We start from the raw sequence: 16,769 nt of genomic DNA on the forward strand, positions 1-16,769 counted from the left end.
AATGGAGGGATGGAGGGGGTGGGATGAAAGAAGGGTGGGATGAAGTGGGGGGATGACGGAGTGGCATGGAGGGTGGGATGGAGCTGCCCGGTAGGTCCCGCCGTGCCTCAGTTTCCTCTCCGGGATGAGCCACACCCTGGTGGGGTGGGGGCTGTCGCTGCGTGTCACCACCGGTGTGTCACCCACCCCGGTGTGTCACCCCCCCCCGGTGTGTCCCCCCCCCCGGTGTCCCTGCTCCCCCCGTCGTGTCCATGATCCCCCGTGTCCCCGTCCAAGTCCGTGACCCCCCCGTGACCGTGTCCATGTCCGTGACCCGCCGTGTCCGTGACCCGCCGTGTCCGTATCCCTGTCCGTGTCCATGTCCTGTCCATGCCCCCCCGTCCCCGCCCGCCGCCGCCTCCCCCGTCCCGGCCCTTTCTGGGCCGCCTCCGACTTCCCGGCCGGGGCGCGGCGGCGGCGGCGGCGGCTCCGCGGGGCTGCGGCGGCCGAGCCTGGCTGTGCCCCCCCGGGCCGCCCCCCGGCCACCCCCCGGGCCGCCCCCCGGGCCCCCCGGACCCCCCGGGCCGCTGCGGCGGCCGATGGCGGCGGGGCCCCCCCTGCGCTGGAGCCGCGGCCGGCGCGGAGCGGGGCGAGGGCCCGGCCCGGCCGGAGCGCAGCGCGGAGCGGCGGCGGTGAGTGCGGGGGGACCCCCGTGTGCCCCCACCCAGACCCACAGAGACCCCTCCGACACCACCCCGGGAGGGGGAGACCCCCTGATAGACACCCGCAGCCCCCCCCCCCCCCCCCGGGAAAGGGGGACCCCCTGAGAGACACCCACCCCTCCACTGGAAAGGGGGACCCCCTGAGAGACATCCACAGCCTTCGGGAGAGGGGGACCCCCTGAGAGACACCCACTCACCCCCCCGGGAGAGGAGAACCCCGGGACCCCCTGATAGACACCCACCCTGCTATGGGAGAGGGGGACTCCCTGATGGACACCCAGAGCCCCCGGGAAAAGGGAACCCTGGGACCCCCTGATAGACACCCACCCCTACACTGGAAAGGGGGACCCCTTGATAGACACCCACTCCTCTATAGGAGAGGGGGACCACCAGATAGACATCCCCCCCCAGGAAAAGGGAACCCTGGGACCCCCTGATAGACACCCACACCCCCACATGGGAAAGGGGAACCCCCCGGGTACAGACACCCCATCCCAGCAGGGACAATACACCATCCCCCCCAACAACGACACCCCCTCCCTTATAGAGACCCTCCCAGTAGGGACACCCCCACCCCAAGGAAAGGGGCCACCCCACAACAGGGACACCCCCTCCCCTGTAGGGACCCTTCCCAATAGGGATAACCCACCCCCCCAACAGGGAAAGGGACCACCCTGCAATAGGGACACCCCCAACAGGGAAGGACACACACCCTGCCCCCCGAGGGCACAGGACCTCTCCCAATAGGGACACAATCCCCACTCCGGGGGAAAGGGACCACACCCCAACCTCAGCAAGGGAAGGGGACCCCCCAACAAAGAAACGCCTCTAGCAGCAGTAGGGACACCCCCAAGAATGATGCCCCCCCTCCCAGGCTGTGGGTCTGGGGGTAAAGGGGGCACTGGAGGGCATTGCCCTCTCCCCACTCGGGAGGGGGTGACACCCCTGCAGAGGGGTCACCAGCTCTTGTACCCACCCTGGGTTGGGGAGGGCCGTGGGGGCCCCTCCAGGTGCAACCCCTCCCCATGGCTGAGTGCCCCCCACCCACCCCACCCCAGGGCACCCACTTGGGTTTGGACCACCTGCTTGGGTTGGGGGGTCTCCCTGCCCCTGGCACTGCCATCCCTTGGGGTGTCACCTGCTCCCAGGGCGGGGCCAATGGGGTGGGGACACCCACCATGACTTGGCAGATTTTGGAGGAGTGGGTCCTCTCTCTGCCCCAGCCCCACAGTGGGACCCTGGGTGGGACATGTGTGACAAGGGGCTCATTAACCCTTTGGAGGGGACATTGGGTGGGGGCACAGGGTGAGGGGACATGGGGTCAGTGGGACACACAGGGTGGAGGGACATGGGGTGGGGGGAAACAGGGTGGGAAACAGGGGATGGGGGAACATGGGGCAGGGGTGCTCACGGTCCTGGCAGGATTCAGGGAGGTCCTGGAGAGGGTGGTGGCAATGGTGACCCTTCCTGCCCACAGGTAGGGGAAACTGAGGCACAGAGGGGTCACCAAGGTGACCAAACTCTAGTTTGGGAGGCACCAGGATGGGGGGTGGTCCTGGGGGCACTGAGGGGTGTCACCTGCCCATAACAGCACCCGCTGCCCCCCACAGGCAGCTCACCATGGCCAACTCCAGCCACATCCAGTCGGCCGCCTCCAAGAGCATCCGCCCCTTCCGCTCCAGCGAGGAGTACCTGGAGGCCATGAAGGAGGACCTGGCCGAGTGGTTCAACACCCTCTACGACCTGGACATCCAGGTGGACACCTTCCTGGAGAGCCTGGAGACGGGCTGTCACCTCTGCCGCCACGCCAACAACGTCAACCGCACCGCCCTGGACTTCCAGGAGCGGCACCCCGAGGCTGCCGCCCACATGCGGGTCCCCCAGAACGAGGTGGTCTTCCAGGCCAAGAACGTGGTGCCTGGTTCCTTCATCGCCCGGGATAACGTCTCCAACTTCATCCAGTGGTGCCGGCAGGACCTGGGCATCCAGGACGTCCTCATGTTCGAGACCAACGACTTGGTGCTGAAGAAGAACGAGAAGAACTTTGTCCTCTGCCTGCTGGAGGTGGCCAGGAGGGGCTCCAAGTTTGGGATGTTGGCCCCCATGCTGATCCAGATGGAGGAGGAGATCGAGGAGGAGATGAGGGACCAAATGGCCGACGGCGCGCTGGGCACGCGCCGGGAGAGCCGGGATGCCCGGGCGGGCGCCTTCCCCGGCCACGCCCGGCCCATCACCCTCTGCGACCTCAAGAACCTGGACGAGCTGGTGAGACACGCGCTCCCCTGGGAGCCCTGTGCCTGGGTGAGGGCCTCGCCGGCCACCCAGCCCCGGGCACCGCCAGGGCCTCTCTGTCCACCCAGCGGGGGCTCTGTGCTCTGTGGGAGGTCCTGTCTGTCTCTGTGGTCCGTGGGAGGTTCTGTCTGTCCACACAACGGGGTGCTCTGTGGTGCATGGGAGGTTCTGTCTGTCCACCCGGTGGGGTGCTCTGTGGTGCATGGGAGGTTCTGTCTGTCCACCCAACGGGGTGCTCTGTGGTGCATGGGAGGTTCTGTCTGTCCACCCAATGGGATGGTTTGTGGTCCATGGGAGGTCCTGTCTGTCCACCCAATGGGATGCTCTGTGGTCCATGGGAGGTCCTGTCTGTCCACCCAACGGGATGCTCTTTGGTGCATGGGAGGTCCTGTCTGTCTCTGTGGTGCATGGGAGGTCCTGTCTGTCCACCCGGTGGGGTGCTCTGTGGTCCATGGGAGGTTCTGTCTGTCCACCCAGTGGGGTGCTCTGTGGTCCATGGGAGGTTCTGTCTGTCCACCCAATGGGATGCTCTGTGGTCCATGGGAGGTTCTGTCTGTCCACCCAAGGGTGTGATCTGTAGTCTCTGAGAGGTCCTGTCTGTCCAGTCAATGGGGTGCTCTCTGGCTCATGAGAACTCCCACCCATCTCTATGGCCCTCAGGAGGTCTTCCCTGTCTCTGTGGTCCATGGGAGGTTCTGTCTGTCCACCCAATGGGATGCTCTGTAGTCTCTGAGAGGTCCTGTCTGTCTCTGTGGTCCATGGGAGGTCCTTTTTGTCCACCCAGCGGGATTCTCCATGATCCATGGGAGGTCCCACCTGTCTGTGTCCTGTGGGAGAGTGTCTGTCCACCCAACAGGGTGCTCTGTGGTTCATGGGAGGTCCCACCTGTCTCTATGACCCCCAGGAGGTCCTGTCTATCCACCCAACAGGGTTCTCTGTCATCCATGGGAGGTCCTTTCTACCCACCCAGAGGAATGCTCTGTGGTCCATGGGAGGTCCCACCTTTCTCTATGATCCATGAAAGGTCCCACATGTCTCTGTGGGCCCCAGGAAGTCCCCTCTGCTCACGCACTGTTGTGCTCTGTGATCCATGGGAGGTCCTGCTCATCTCTATGATCCATGGGAGGGCCCTTCTCATCTCTATGGTCCATGGAAGGTCCTTTCTATCCACCCAACAGGGTGCTCTGTGGTCCATAGGATGTCCTCCACCCACCCATCCCAGCTCTCATTGGCCACAGGTGCTCCTCGTCACCCACCAGGCTCCCATGGAGCCCCCTGACTCCAGGAGGGTTATTTGGGTGCCCAGTGCCAGACTCACAGGGGGGTCACAGGTGCCACCTGTGCCCCTGCCACCTCCTCCCCATGGGATGGGGACCAGGACCTGCTCCTCCTCCTCCCACCACTTCGGGGCTGATGTCCCCGGGGATGGAAATGGGGACATGGAGGGGACATCGGGCTGCTCACAACCACAATTTGGGGTGTCACAAAGGAGGGTGCAGGGACCCCCCCGGGGGTTGGGAGCTCAGGAGGGATTAAAGCTGGGCTGGGTGTGGGATCCGTCCCGCGCTCAAGGCAGCGGATTAATCCAGGGCTGGGGGGGACACAGGGGGGCTCTGCCCTCCCCTGACTCCCTAAGCCCAAAGCCATTTTTTAATTGAAACCCCAATTCCTCATTAAGTCCCTCATTAAAGAGCATCCTGCACCCTCCTCCTCCCAGCGCTGCTGCAAAGGGGGGGTTCTCTCCTCGCTGTTGCCCCCCCTCCACCACTGTCCCCCCCGCTGTTGCCACCCCCCGCTGTTGCCCCCCCAGGCCCCCCTGGCCGGGCACTGCCAACCCCCGCTGCATTTTTCCGGGCTGCGTAATTCCTCACCATCGGCTTTTATGGGCAGTGCTGGAGGCGGGGAGGAGCCTGGCGGAGCGGGGTCCGGCCCGGATGGTGCCCAGGTGCCCCCCCGGGGTGGCAGCGGGGTCAGCACCCCCTCACCGCAGCCCCCCCCCCCCCCCCCGTGCCTCAGTTTCCCCACTCTGGGGCTGTCCCTGACCCCAGGGTGGGACCCGCAGCGGGCACATCCTGCCCTGGCCGGACCCTGCGGACCCTGTGATGGGCACCACGGCGAGAAAACCCCCTAAAACTCGGGGCGTTACTGAAACACCCCCAAAGCCCGGGGTGAGGCGGCGCTGTGACCCCCGGGCCGGGCTGGGCCGGGCTGTGCCCATGTCCCCACGTCCCCCCGTGGCTCCAGCCTAATCCCTGACGTCAGCCCGGCAGATCGAGCCGGCAGCTGGCACACAGCACTGCCCACGGCCCTGGGGGTCCCCTGCCCGGCCCCCCAAATCCTCCCGCTCCCCCTGTACCTCTGCCAGATGTTCACGTTGAGGGGGAGGCACAAAAAACCCGGGATTTGCCCCATTTCTATGGGGGCTGTGGGTCCTGCCCCACGGTGGGACCCACAGCCCCGGGGTTTGGGGATGAGCGGGGTTTGGGAGTGTTTGGTCCCCTCACCCGGGGGTTCCCAGATGGCGAGAGTTGTGCCCGTTCTCAGCCTGCCAGGGGGTGCCTGCCCATGGGAGGCCCCCCAGGGGTGCTGTGGATGCTCCCCAACACCTGGGAATGCCGTGGGAGCTGCTCCCACCCAGGTGCTTCCCAGGGCTGGGAGAGGGGAGTGCCAGCCCGGGGGGCACCGCCGGCTCTCCGTGGGCTCCACAGAGCCCCTCCGTGTGCAACAATCCGTGGGGCCGCCCCATAGCGAGATCTTCCCATAGCGGGGGGTCCACGCCCCACCGACCCCTCCCCTCTGTGCCGGCAGGTGCGGGAGATCCTGGGCTGCTGCTCCTGCCCCTCGCAATTCCCCATGGTCAAGGTCTCCGAGGGGAAGTACAAAGTGGGAGACTCCAACACGCTCATCTTCGTCCGAGTAAGAGCCCCCACACCCCTCACCTCCTCTCCCCATTGCCCCCTCACGCCGGGATCCCCCTCCCTCCTCCTTATCCCGCTCCTGGGGCCCGTCCAGAGGGACCCTGAGTTGGATTTACTCCCCACATGGGGGTCCTGGGGGGCAGTTGGTGGCCCTGAGGGCGCCCGGGAAGGGGGGGACAGGCAGGTGACAATGGGGCTGCCCGCAGGTGCTGAGAAGCCACGTCATGGTGCGCGTGGGCGGGGGCTGGGACACACTGGAACATTACCTGGACAAGCACGACCCGTGTCGCTGTGCTGCGCTCTGTGAGTGTCCCCGGGACCGCCACCCACCGTGGCACGGGCTGCCACCCCTTGTGCTCCGGGGGGCCCCATTCCCTGGCTCTCTGTGAGGGTCCATCCCTTGATTCTCCATTGGGTTCTGTTCCTTGGGGCCCCATTCCCTGGCTCTCCACGGGGCCCCATTCCCTGTTCTACATGGGGCCTCATTCCCTGGCTCTCCATCAGGCCCCATTCCGGGTTCTCTGTGGGGCTCTGTTCCCTGGTTTTCCATGGGGCTCCACTCCCAGTATTTTTGTGGGTCCCCATTCGCTGGGGCTGAGCTCAGGGCCGCTGATCCGGCTGGAAGGGGATCAAAGGGGCGAGAAGAGTGGTGGTGCTCTTTTCCCCTAATTAATTCCTGACGTGTTAACACACATCCTGGGATACAGCCGGGTGCTGGGGGGGTGGGGGTGTGTGTGCTGAGGGGGGAAGGATGCTGAGGGGAGATGGATGCTGAGGGGGGTGGATGCTGGGGGGAGATGGATGCTGAGGGGGGGTGGATGCTGAGGGGGGGTGGATGCTGAGGGAGGATGGATGCTGAGGGGGGATGGATGCTGAGGGGGGTGGATGCTGAGGGGGGATGGATGCTGAGGGGAGATGGATGCTGAGGGGGGTGGATGCTGAGGGGGGATGGATGCTGAGGAGGAGAGGATGCTGAGGGGGGTGGATGCTGAGGAGGGGTGGATGCTGAGGGGGGGGTGGATGCTGAGGGGGGATGGATGCTGAGGGGGGTGGATGCTGAGGGGGGTGGATGCTGGGGGGAGATGGATGCTGAGGGGAGATGGATGCTGAGGGGGGATGGATGCTGAGGGGGGTAGATGCTGAGGGGGGTAGATGCTGAGGGGAGATGGATGCTGAGGGGGATGGATGCTGAGGGGAGATGGATGCTGAGGGGAGATGGATGCTGAGGGGGGGTGGATGCTGAGGGGGGATGGATGCTGAGGGGGGGTGGATGCTAAGGGGGGTGGATGCTGAGGGGGGGTGGATGCTGAGGGGGGTGGATGCTGAGTGGGGGTGGATGCTGAGGGGGGTGGATGCTGGGGGGAGATGGATGCTGAGGGGGTGGATGCTGAGGGGGGATGGATGCTGAGGGGGGTGGATGCTGAGGGGGGTGGATGCTGGGGGGAGATGGATGCTGAGGGGAGATGGATGCTGAGGGGGGGTGGATGCTGAGGGGAGATGGATGCTGAGGGGGGTGGATGCTGAGAGGGGGTGGATGCTGAGGGGAGATGGATGCTGAGGGGAGATGGATGCTGAGGGGGATGGATGCTGAGGGGAGATGGATGCTGAGGGGAGATGGATGCTGAGGGGGGATGGATGCTGAGGGGAGATGGATGCTGAGGGGAGATGGATGCTGAGGGGGGGTGGATGCTGAGGGGAGATGGATGCTGAGGGCGGGTGGATGCTGAGGGGAGATGGATGCTGAGGGGGGGTGGATGCTGAGGGGGAGAGGATGCTGAGAGGGGGTGGATGCTGAGGGGGATGGATGCTGAGGGAGGATGATGCTGAGGGAGGATGATGCTGAGGGGGGATGGATGCTGAGGGGGATGGATGCTGAGGGGAGAAGGGTGCTGAGGGGGGATGGATGCTGAGGGAGGGTGATGCTGAGGGGAGATGGATGCTGAGGGAAGGATGCTGAGGGGGGATGGATGCTGAGGGGGGGTGCCCCCTCTGACCTCCCCCCTCTCCGTTCCAGCTCACCGCCTGCCCCAGCCCCGTCCCCCGGGGATGTCCCCCCAAAAAGCAGCTCCCGGCCCCCCCTCGTCCCGTGCCTCCAGCCCCAGCATCCCCCGGCGCCCCCGGCCTGCCGCGGGAGGGGACAGCGGCCACGCCAGGACAGAGCGGGGCCACCAGCCCAGGGCGGGCGGGGACCCCCCCAGGCAGCCCAGGCAGGAGTGTTTGCCCCCCCGGGGCGGGGCGGCCCCCCCGTCCGGCTCCAGCAGCCCCTCCCGCAGCCCCGCAGAGCCCCGCGGAGCCGGCACGGCCAGGTAGGGCACCCCCGGGGCCGGGGGGACCCCAACACGGCGCCTCGACCCCTCTGCGGGGGCTCAGCCCTGAGGGAGGGGCAGGGGGCCATGGGGGAGTTATTGGGGGGGCAACGAGGGGGGAGTGGGAGGTTAATGGGGGGCAATGAAGGGGTTAATGGAGGGCAAGGGGGGGTTAAATGGGAGTGCAATAAAGGGGGAACGAGGGAATCTTTGTGGGGCAGTGGGAGATACTGGGGATGGAATGGGAGGTACTGGGAGGGCAGTGGGGAGGCAGTGAAGGGGAATGAAATCATTGGGGACAATGGGAGGTACTGGAAGGTGGAGTTGGGGGGTGTAATGGGTGGGCAGTGGGGGTTCGATGGGGGTGTACAATGAGGGGGAGACTGGGGAAATCATTGTGGGGGCAATGGGGGTAGTGGGGGGCAACGGAGGGGGGCACTGGAGGTACTGGAGGGTGCAGTGGGGGCAATGGGGAAATCATTGCAGGGGCAATGGGAGGAATTTGGGGTGAAATGGAGGTACAATGTGAGGGAATGAAGGTGTAAAGGGGGTTCAGTGAGGGAGGGCAGTGGGGAGGGCAGTGAGGGAGGAATGGAATCATTGGGAAGGCAGTGGGGGGAATGGGATGGAATGGGGGGCAATGGGGGATGCAGTGGGGGGCAGTGGGGGGATGGAATGGGGGGCAGTGGGGGGATGGAATGGGGGGCAATGGGGGATGCAGTGGGGGGCAGTGGGGGGATGGAATGGGGGGCAGTGGGGGGATGGAATGGGGGGCAATGGGGGATGCAATGGGGGGCAGTGGGGGATGGAATGGGGGGCAATGGGGGATGCAATGGGGGGCAGTGGGGGGATGCAATGGGGGGCAGTGGGGGGATGGAATGGGGGGCAATGGGGGGATGGAATGGGGGGCAATGGGGGATGCAATGGGGGGCAGTGGGGGATGGAATGGGGGGCAATGGGGGATGCAATGGGGGGCAGTGGGGGGATGCAATGGGGGGCAATGGGGGATGCAATGGGGGCAGTGGGGGGATGGAATGGGGGGCAATGGGGGATGCAATGGGGGACAGTGGGGGGATGGAATGGGGGGCAATGGGGGATGCAATGGGGGGCAGTGGGGGGATGGAATGGGGGGCAATGGGGGATGCAAGGGGGGCAGTGGGGGGATGCAATGGGGGGCAGTGGGGGATGCAATGGGGGGCAATGGGGGCTCTGTGAGGGCAGGGGCAGGGAGGAATTGAGGGGGAAATGGAGGGCTGTGTGGGGAGTGAATGGGGGCTACAAGCAGGGGAAATGGGGTGTGCAGTGGGGGCATGTGGGGGGATGTCAGGGGGGCAGTGGGGGATTTAATGGGGCGTGCAATGAGGGGACAGTGGGGATGGAAATGGGGTTCAAGGGAGGGAATGTGGGGTTCAATGAGGGGTGAAGGGGGAGAATGGGGGGTTTCAATGAAGGGGGCAGGGGGTGAAATGGGTTTCAGTGGTGGGAATGTGGGGTGCAGTGGGGGTGAAGTGAGGGGGAATGGGGGTGACAGGGGAGATGGGGGGTGAAATGTGGGGTTCGGGGGGTTCAGTGGAGGGGCAATGGGGGAGGCAGTGCAGGGTAATGGGGTGCAATGGAGGGAATGGGGGGTACAGTGGGGAGTGCAATGAGGAGGAATGGTTGGTGACAGAATGGGGGAGTTTCAGTGGGGGGGTTTAATGGAGGGGTGCAGTGGGGGCAAGGGAAGGGAAATGGGGTTCAGTGGAGGGAATCTGGCATGCAAGTGGGGTGCAGGGAGGGGGAGTGGGGTACAATGGGAGGGTTCAATGTGGGGTTCAGTGGAGGGAAAGTGGGGTGCAATGAGGGATGAAAGGGGGATAATGGGGGCAATAGGGGTCCAAGGGAAGTTAAATGGGGTTCAGTGGAGGGAACACGGAGTGCAGGGGGGTGTAATGAAGGGAAATGGGGAAGGGGGAGAATGGGAGTACAATGTGGGGTTAAATGGAGGGAATCAATGGAGGGGGCAATGGGGAGGGAAATGGGGTTCAAGGGAGGGAATGTGGGTGCAGTGAGGGGGAATGGCGGGATGAAGTGGGAAGAATGTGGGGGTGCAATGGGAGGGATTCAATGGAGGGAGCAGTGGGGGAGGCAATGGAGGGTAATGGGGTGCAATGGAGGGAATGTGGGGTGTGATGGGAGGGTTCAGTGGGGGAGGTTCAATGGAGGGGGCAGTGGGGAGGGAAATGGGGTTCGGTGGAGGGAATTTGGGGTGCCATGGGGGAGAATGGGGAGGGGTTCACTATGGAGGGGTTCAAAGGGGGGGTTCCATGGGGATGGGTTCAGTGGGGGGAGGGGGGTGCAATAATGAGAGCAATGGTGGTTTCAGTGGGGAGATGTGATGGGAGTGCCCTGGGAGGGGATCAGTGGAGGGGTGCAATGGGGGGCGGGGTTCGGTGGAGGGGTCCATTGATGATATTCCATGGGGAGGGGTGCAAAGGGGGGGAGGGGTCCAATGGGGGGCAATGCAATGGGGGGGGGTATGGGGGAGTGACTTGGGAGTATTCAATGGGGTGAGGTTCAATGGGGAGGTGCAATGGATGGGGTGCACTGTGAGGGTTTAAAGGGGGTGCAATGTGGGGGTTCTTTGGAGGGGTCCACTGGTGGGGTTCCATGGGGAAGGTGCAAAGGCGGGGGTGCCCAGTGCGGGGGGAGTACAACGGCGGGGGTGACTTGGGCGGGCGCAGTGAGGGGAGGGTTTAATGCGGAGGTGCCCCGAGGTGGGGACACAACAGGGCGCTCACTGTCCCCCCTCCCCAGGCCGCGCGCCCCCGCGCGCTCCCGCCGCTGCTCGGGCGACAGCGACTCCTCGGCCGCCTCCGCGCAGAGCGGCCCCCGCCGCCCCCCGGCCCGCCGGGACCCCCCGGACCCCGCGCCGGGGTCCCCCCGCGCCCCCGCATCCCCCCGCGGGTCCCCCCGCGCGTCCCGCAGCCCCGCGCGCGGCCCCGCCCCGCTGCTGCTCATCCGCCGCCGCCCCGACGGGCAGCACTCGTGGGCACGGGCAGAGCCCCCCGCGCCGGGCGGCGCTCCCGGGGGACGGCGGGACCCCCGGCCCGGCCCCGGGGACCCCGAGGAGCTGGCGCGGAGGCTGCGGGCCCCTCGCTGGTTGGAGCCCGGGCAGGAGCAGCGGCTGTTCCAGCGGCTGGAGGAGGAATTCCTGGCCAACACGCGGCTGCTGGAGCAGCTGGGGGACACCGAGAGCCCCCCCGCGCCCCCCGCCACCGCCGACTCGGCCTATTGCTCCTCGTCGTCCTCGTCCTCCTCCCTGAACGTGTTCGCCAAGCACGGGCTGCCCGCCGAGGACGGGCGGCGCAGCGGGAACAGCGACGGGAACAACAACGGCGTGTGCCCCGCGCTGCCGTCCAACCCCACCGCGGGCCAGCTCAGGCGCCGCTCCACCCTCTCCAGCTCCTCCGACGAGAGCTGCTGCTTCCCGGCCTCCTGGGAGCACCGGGACGCCCCGGGCAACCCCGGCTCCGACACCGACTGGGCGCCGGGCGAGGACGAGCTGCTGGAGATGGAGGAGACCCCCGGCCCGGGGGTGTCCACGCCCCCACGCCGGCCCTGGGCCAAGCCCCGGCTGGACACGCAGCCCCACAGGGCGCCCTCCCGGATCCCCACCCCGCGGGGATATGGGGCGGGGACCTCCCGCGCCCACAACGGCAGCCCCAAGGCCTGGGGGGCTCTGCAGAACGTCTTCTCCTCCCTCCTGGAGCCCACCTGGGCCCCGCGGGAGCGCGAGGGGCTGGAGGAGGACACGTGGCCGTGAGGGGCTCAGCTCGGTGGCTATGGCAGGTCCCAGCAATCCCTGGGGACATCCTGGAGTGGCCCCTGGAGGTGGCACCTGCGTGGAGACCCCTGGCAGGGTGATGGACATGGACTGGGGGTGGCCAGGACACCTTCACTCGGTGACTGTTGGCATTGGGGGTGGGCCCAGCAAGGAGCAGCAGCTCCATGGGGTGGTCACAGTGGTGGTGGCAGAGCAGAACTGGCACCTGGGAGTAGGGCTGGAGAGCACCTGTCTCTTAGCTTGGTCTTTTCATCTCTCCTCATTTTTCTCTCGTTTTCCTTGTGTTCTTGTCTTCTCCTCCTCTTCTGGCTATTCTTGTCATCCTCCTCCTCATCTTGTCTTCTCTTATCTCTCTTTTGGCTGCCTTTTATTTCTCATCTTCTCCTTGGCCTTCATGTCCTTATCATTTTCTCTTCTTGACCTTGTCCTCCTCTTGTCTTGTCCTCATTGCCTTGGTCACTTTCCTCCTCTTTTTTTACCTCTTCTTGGTCACCTCCTCTCCTGTCCCTTCGCTTCCTCTTCCCTCCATCCCTGAGATGACTTGGGGACATGCAGTTTGTCAGGGGTGTCACTTTGTCCCCTCCAGCCCCAGCACTGCCCACAGCTCGTGTCCATGTCCCCAGGGTGGGACAGGGCTGTGCCTGGAGCCCCCAGCCCAGGCCCCCATGGCCCCCACCCCTCTGGCCCTGCATGTCCTCTCAAGCCAGTAAAGACCAACAGAGCTGCGCCCACCACGTCTGGTCATCTGTCTGGGGGGGCTCAAGGGAGGAGGGCCCTGGGGGGTCCCAGCAGGGTTGGAGCAGTGAAGAGCCAGGGTGAGGGTGATCCCTGGTGTTCTGCACCCCCATTGCAGCCATGGGGATCCCTGGGCTGCATCTGGGACCCCTCCAGGGGGGTCCCTGGAGCCCAAAGCACCCCATGGCCGAGACCCTTCACCCAAGGGCTGCTTACCCAGGGGGCCTGGACCTGTTCCAAGGGCTGGGCAGGTTGAGGGGAACCAGAGGGGTCTCAAAGGTCCTCAGATACCTGTCCTCCCACTGCCCTGGGACTGGGGCTGTCCCTTGGGGTGTCCCAGAGCAGCACCAGGGCCCTGTGGAATGTTCCAGTGCAGTGCCAGCGTCCTGTGGGTGGTCCTGGAGCAGCTCTGGTACCCCATGAGGTGTCCCAGAGCAGCACCAGTGCTCAGCCATGGTGCCAGGATGCCTGGCAGGGCTCAGTGCTCCCACCCTCACCAGGGACTGTCACGCACCCCACAGGAATGAGCCACCCCAGGAGGGGCTCAGGGGCACCCTCAGCATCCCCCAAACTGGGCTGCAGGGCCACCTTAGCCCTGGGTGGCTCCACAAGAGACTCTGGGAGCAGAGCCTGGAGCAACCAGGCCCATCCTGTCCCTGAGGGGTGACTGTCCCCCTGTCCCCTGGCCATGGGCCATTTGCTGTGTCAGCCTCTGCTGTGCCAGAGGCCAAGAGCCACCAGGCCAGGCTTATCTGCCCCTGCAAGGCCAGGGCACTGCTGGCAGGAAGCTCCCAGCATCCTGCTTCCCTCGGGATCGCCGGGACACAGCCCCGCCCCGTGTGTCCGTGGGCAGGTGTCACCTTTATTTAACCTCCTCTTCAAACCAGTGAGCACACAATAGATTTATCTTCCATATATTAAGAGATTTCCTGCTTCGAGGGAGGGGGGACCCACGGCTTCATCTGGGGGAAAAGGAGCAGTGTCACCCCCAGGGAATCATCCAGGGGTGCCAGTGGGAGCAGAGGGAGCCACGGGGCTGGGGAGGGGTGAGGGGGCACTCAGAGCCCTCCCAGCCCCACAGCTGATGCTGGAGGGGACTGGAAAAGTCCTTTTTTTTTTTACCTGCATATTAAATACAGGCTCAAATCTGAGCTCCTCAAGCCCTTCTGGGAGCTTTGGGAAGGGCTCCCATGCAAAGGAGACCCTCTCTGAAGGGCTGGGGGGTCACCCACTGCTCTGCTGAACCAGGGGACAAAAGCAGGGAGAGGCAGGAGAGAGGGCAGAGAAGCCAGTGCTGTTTCCCACCTGCTCCAGGTGCACTGAGCCCTGAATCCCAGGACACCAGGGGGATCAGCAGCCAGAGCCCCCCAGTCCTACAGCACTTTGGGCCCAACCAGGCTGGGTGTGAGCCCCCAGGTGCTATTCCCAGGGTTTGGAATGCTGAACCCACCACCAGACACCACTCCAAGAGACCCAGGGTCAGTGGGGAAGTGGGTTTTTGGGAGGTGGAAGAGCAGCCCCCCCATGTACAGCAGCTCCCAGAGGGAGCCAGAGGGTGAAAACGGGGATCTTGAGGGAGCAACACCAGCGAGGAGGACACGGCATCACTCACACAGGGATTGCTACAGGGATGCAGGGACTGGGGGCAGCCCCTCTGCTCCCCCTGTGCTCCCCCCAGCCCCAGCAGCAAGGGGAGAGTCCCAGGGGCTGCTTCCTTGGCAGGAAGGAAAGGAGACATGCACATGGATCCAGCCCCGCTTCCTCGGGCGGGAAAGGGAGGAGAGGAGGAGGAGGAAAAGGATGGGCTGCAGCAGCACCTCAGTTCTTCAGGATGGTCTCGTAGGCTTGGTAGACGTACTGGGACACCTCTGGAGCTCGGCATTTCAGGGATAACTGTGGGAGAGAGGGAAGGGGGGTCATGGCATCTCACCCCACCCTGGAGAGCCCCCAGCCCCAAAGCAGAGCCCTGCATGCTGCAGCACCCTCTCAACGGGGCATGGCAGGGTCCAGCTCCTTATTTCAGCTCAAAAAAGGGTGTTAAAGACACTGAAACCCCAAAACACCATCCCAGGGCAGCACATCCACATGCAGCACAGACAGGGGGGCAGGCAGGGGTTGGATTCAGTGCCTGGTGCTCCAGGGTGAAGGGTTCTCCAAAAACACCCTCCTCTCCGAAGAGGAATGAGCCACCTTTGGGTACTTGCTTAAATATTAAATGATTGTGAAATAAATTAGCTCCTCAAGCAGGGAGAGTTCATGGAGAATCCTTTGGGGTAGGGATTGGCAGCTCTCCTCATCCTCAGAGAAAGCAGGAGGGTGGTGGGAACACCCAACCCTCCAAATTGTTCAGCTCCTCATGCCAGCCCTGCCCAAAGGAGAGGCAGGAGGCACCAACAGACTGGCAGGGCAGGAAAAAAAATCAGGGGGGGAGGAATATCCAGGCAGCAGCCAGAGAGAGCCCAAAGCCAGGGGAAAACCAGCGTGCTAACCTCCAAATCCTGCAAGGGCGGGCGGGCCGGCGAGGGCGGGCGGCAGGGACGGAGATACAGAGAGGTGAGTGAAGGTCACACAGCCCATCCCAACCCAAAAACAGGCTGTGAGGGAGGTGGGAAGGGGACAGGGAAAGCAGGACATTGGGATGGCTCGTGGGTGAGACATGGATGGATCCCTGCTCGAGGCAGAGCTAGTGATGCCCCGAGAAGGGGACGGGGTTGGGGGTTTGTTTAATGGACCTGTGAGGGTGGGCTGGGACCTCTCTGTGTCCTTCAGCTGCTCCCACGGAGAAGCCCAGTGGGAATTGTCACCCTCCCCAAGCCAGAGGGACAGCAGGACTGGCACCAGCACCACCAGCAGCTGAGAGGGTCCCACCACCACAGATGTACCACCCAGCCCTCCCCAAGCTCAGTGCAGGGAAGGCAGGGAGCTGCCCAGGGGCTTTGGGAGCAGGCAGGGGATGGGACACACCGTGAAACTGGGATTGCTGGGCTGGATCCGGAGCTCTGCCAGCACCCAGATGCCATTGGTGAGCTTCAGGGACTGGTACAGCATGTCCTGGCCCTCCACGTTCCTCTTGGCGATGGTGAAGATGTTGCTGCCTTGGAGTTTGCTGCTCACGGAATCTGGGAGGGGAGGAAAAGGCTGCAGGGGCTGGGCTGACCCCACACCCTCCCTGGCCCCGCTCCTGCCCCATCTCCTCCCCTCTCTGTGATGGGAGAGGGTCAGGTTGGATGTTAGAGAAAATTTATCCATGGAAAGGGTGGCCAGGCATTGGAACAGGCTGCCCAGGGCAGTGGTGGAGTCCCCAACCCTGGAGGGATTTAAAAGTCATGTGGATGTGGCACTTGGGGACGTGGGTTAGTGGAGGCCTTGGCAGTGCTGGACTCCATGATCTTGGAGGTCTTCTCCTAAACAATTCCATGATTTTATGATCCCAGGGTGGGCACAGCAACTGTCCCCAGGGCAGGGACAACCCCACCAGGCAGAGCGACTTGGAATCACAGAAGAAGCACAGGATGGTTCGGGCTGGAAGGGACCTTAAAGCTCATCTGCTTCCAACCTGCCAAGTTCCTACAGCAAGTCAAGGGCAAGGAAAGCTGCTCCTGGTGGGCACGGGGGGAAGGAGCTCTCAGCCCCCCACAGTCCTTGCTCAGGTTGGGACCCACCTCCGTTGAGAGAACAGTCTTTGATCTGGAACTGGGTCTCATTCTCGTTGGGAATGTCCTTCCACGTGGCCAGGAACATCTGCCGCTCTGCAGTGAGGAAGGACACCAACCCTGTGATGGAGCCACCACACCAGCCACCCCCAAGGGGGACAGCACAGGGGCACAGCAGCCCTGGCAGCCAAGGGATGTCACCCTGCCACTCCTCCAGCAGCTCCCCAAGGCCAGGCCCAAGGCAGTGACCTGCTTCTGGGGGCTCCCCAGCTGTGCCAGCCTGGGGAATGGGATCAGGAGGGCTCCAGGGGCTGGGAGGGCACCCACAGACAGGTGAC

At 64.5% G+C, this 16,769-nt stretch overlaps 2 protein-coding genes across 10 annotated transcripts in view; one reads left to right on the forward strand and one right to left on the reverse strand.

Moving 5' to 3' along the window:
- Window positions 1–432: 432 nt before the first annotated feature.
- Window positions 433–12,116, forward strand: GAS2L1 (growth arrest specific 2 like 1). 2 transcript variants are annotated; one of them, XM_071572156.1, is made up of 6 exons: window positions 433–671; window positions 2,312–3,002; window positions 5,802–5,909; window positions 6,118–6,214; window positions 7,926–8,217; window positions 11,014–12,116. In XM_071572156.1, the coding sequence occupies exons 2-6, from the start codon at window positions 2,322–2,324 to the stop codon at window positions 12,020–12,022; spliced, it is 2,187 nt and encodes a 728-aa protein (XP_071428257.1). In that variant the 5' UTR covers window positions 433–671; window positions 2,312–2,321; the 3' UTR covers window positions 12,023–12,116. The 2 variants fall into 2 exon arrangements, with proteins under 2 accessions (XP_071428257.1, XP_071428256.1); XM_071572155.1 differs by having other exon boundaries at window positions 588–671; window positions 2,312–2,966.
- A 1,560-nt stretch (window positions 12,117–13,676) lies between these two features.
- Window positions 13,677–16,769, reverse strand: part of AP1B1 (adaptor related protein complex 1 subunit beta 1) — a 28,159-nt gene continuing 25,066 nt past the window's right edge. For 7 of the 8 annotated variants that reach the window (XM_071572151.1, XM_071572150.1, XM_071572143.1 and 4 more), the window contains 3 exons: window positions 16,441–16,527; window positions 15,743–15,897; window positions 13,677–14,671 (listed from right to left, as the gene is read on the reverse strand). In XM_071572151.1, the coding sequence (XP_071428252.1) occupies window positions 14,597–14,671; window positions 15,743–15,897; window positions 16,441–16,527 (317 nt within the window). In that variant the 3' untranslated portion in view covers window positions 13,677–14,596. The remainder of the gene's footprint in view (window positions 14,672–15,742; window positions 15,898–16,440; window positions 16,528–16,769) is intronic. The other variant, XM_071572146.1, reaches the window with a different exon arrangement.

This window comes from Pithys albifrons, chromosome 17 (genome assembly GCF_047495875.1).
Source record: "Pithys albifrons albifrons isolate INPA30051 chromosome 17, PitAlb_v1, whole genome shotgun sequence".
NCBI lineage: Eukaryota > Metazoa > Chordata > Aves > Passeriformes > Thamnophilidae > Pithys > Pithys albifrons.

Excerpts from the sequence above, each read along its gene's own strand:
- GAS2L1 (XM_071572156.1), top strand. The coding sequence starts at position 2,322 with ATGGCCAACTCCAGCCACATCCAGTCGGCCGCCTCCAAGAGCATCCGC. Across the intron at positions 5,910-6,117 it reads ACACGCTCATCTTCGTCCGA|GTGCTGAGAAGCCACGTCAT; the intron begins GTAAGAGCCCCC and ends GGCTGCCCGCAG. Across the intron at positions 6,215-7,925 it reads GTGTCGCTGTGCTGCGCTCT|CTCACCGCCTGCCCCAGCCC; the intron begins GTGAGTGTCCCC and ends TCTCCGTTCCAG.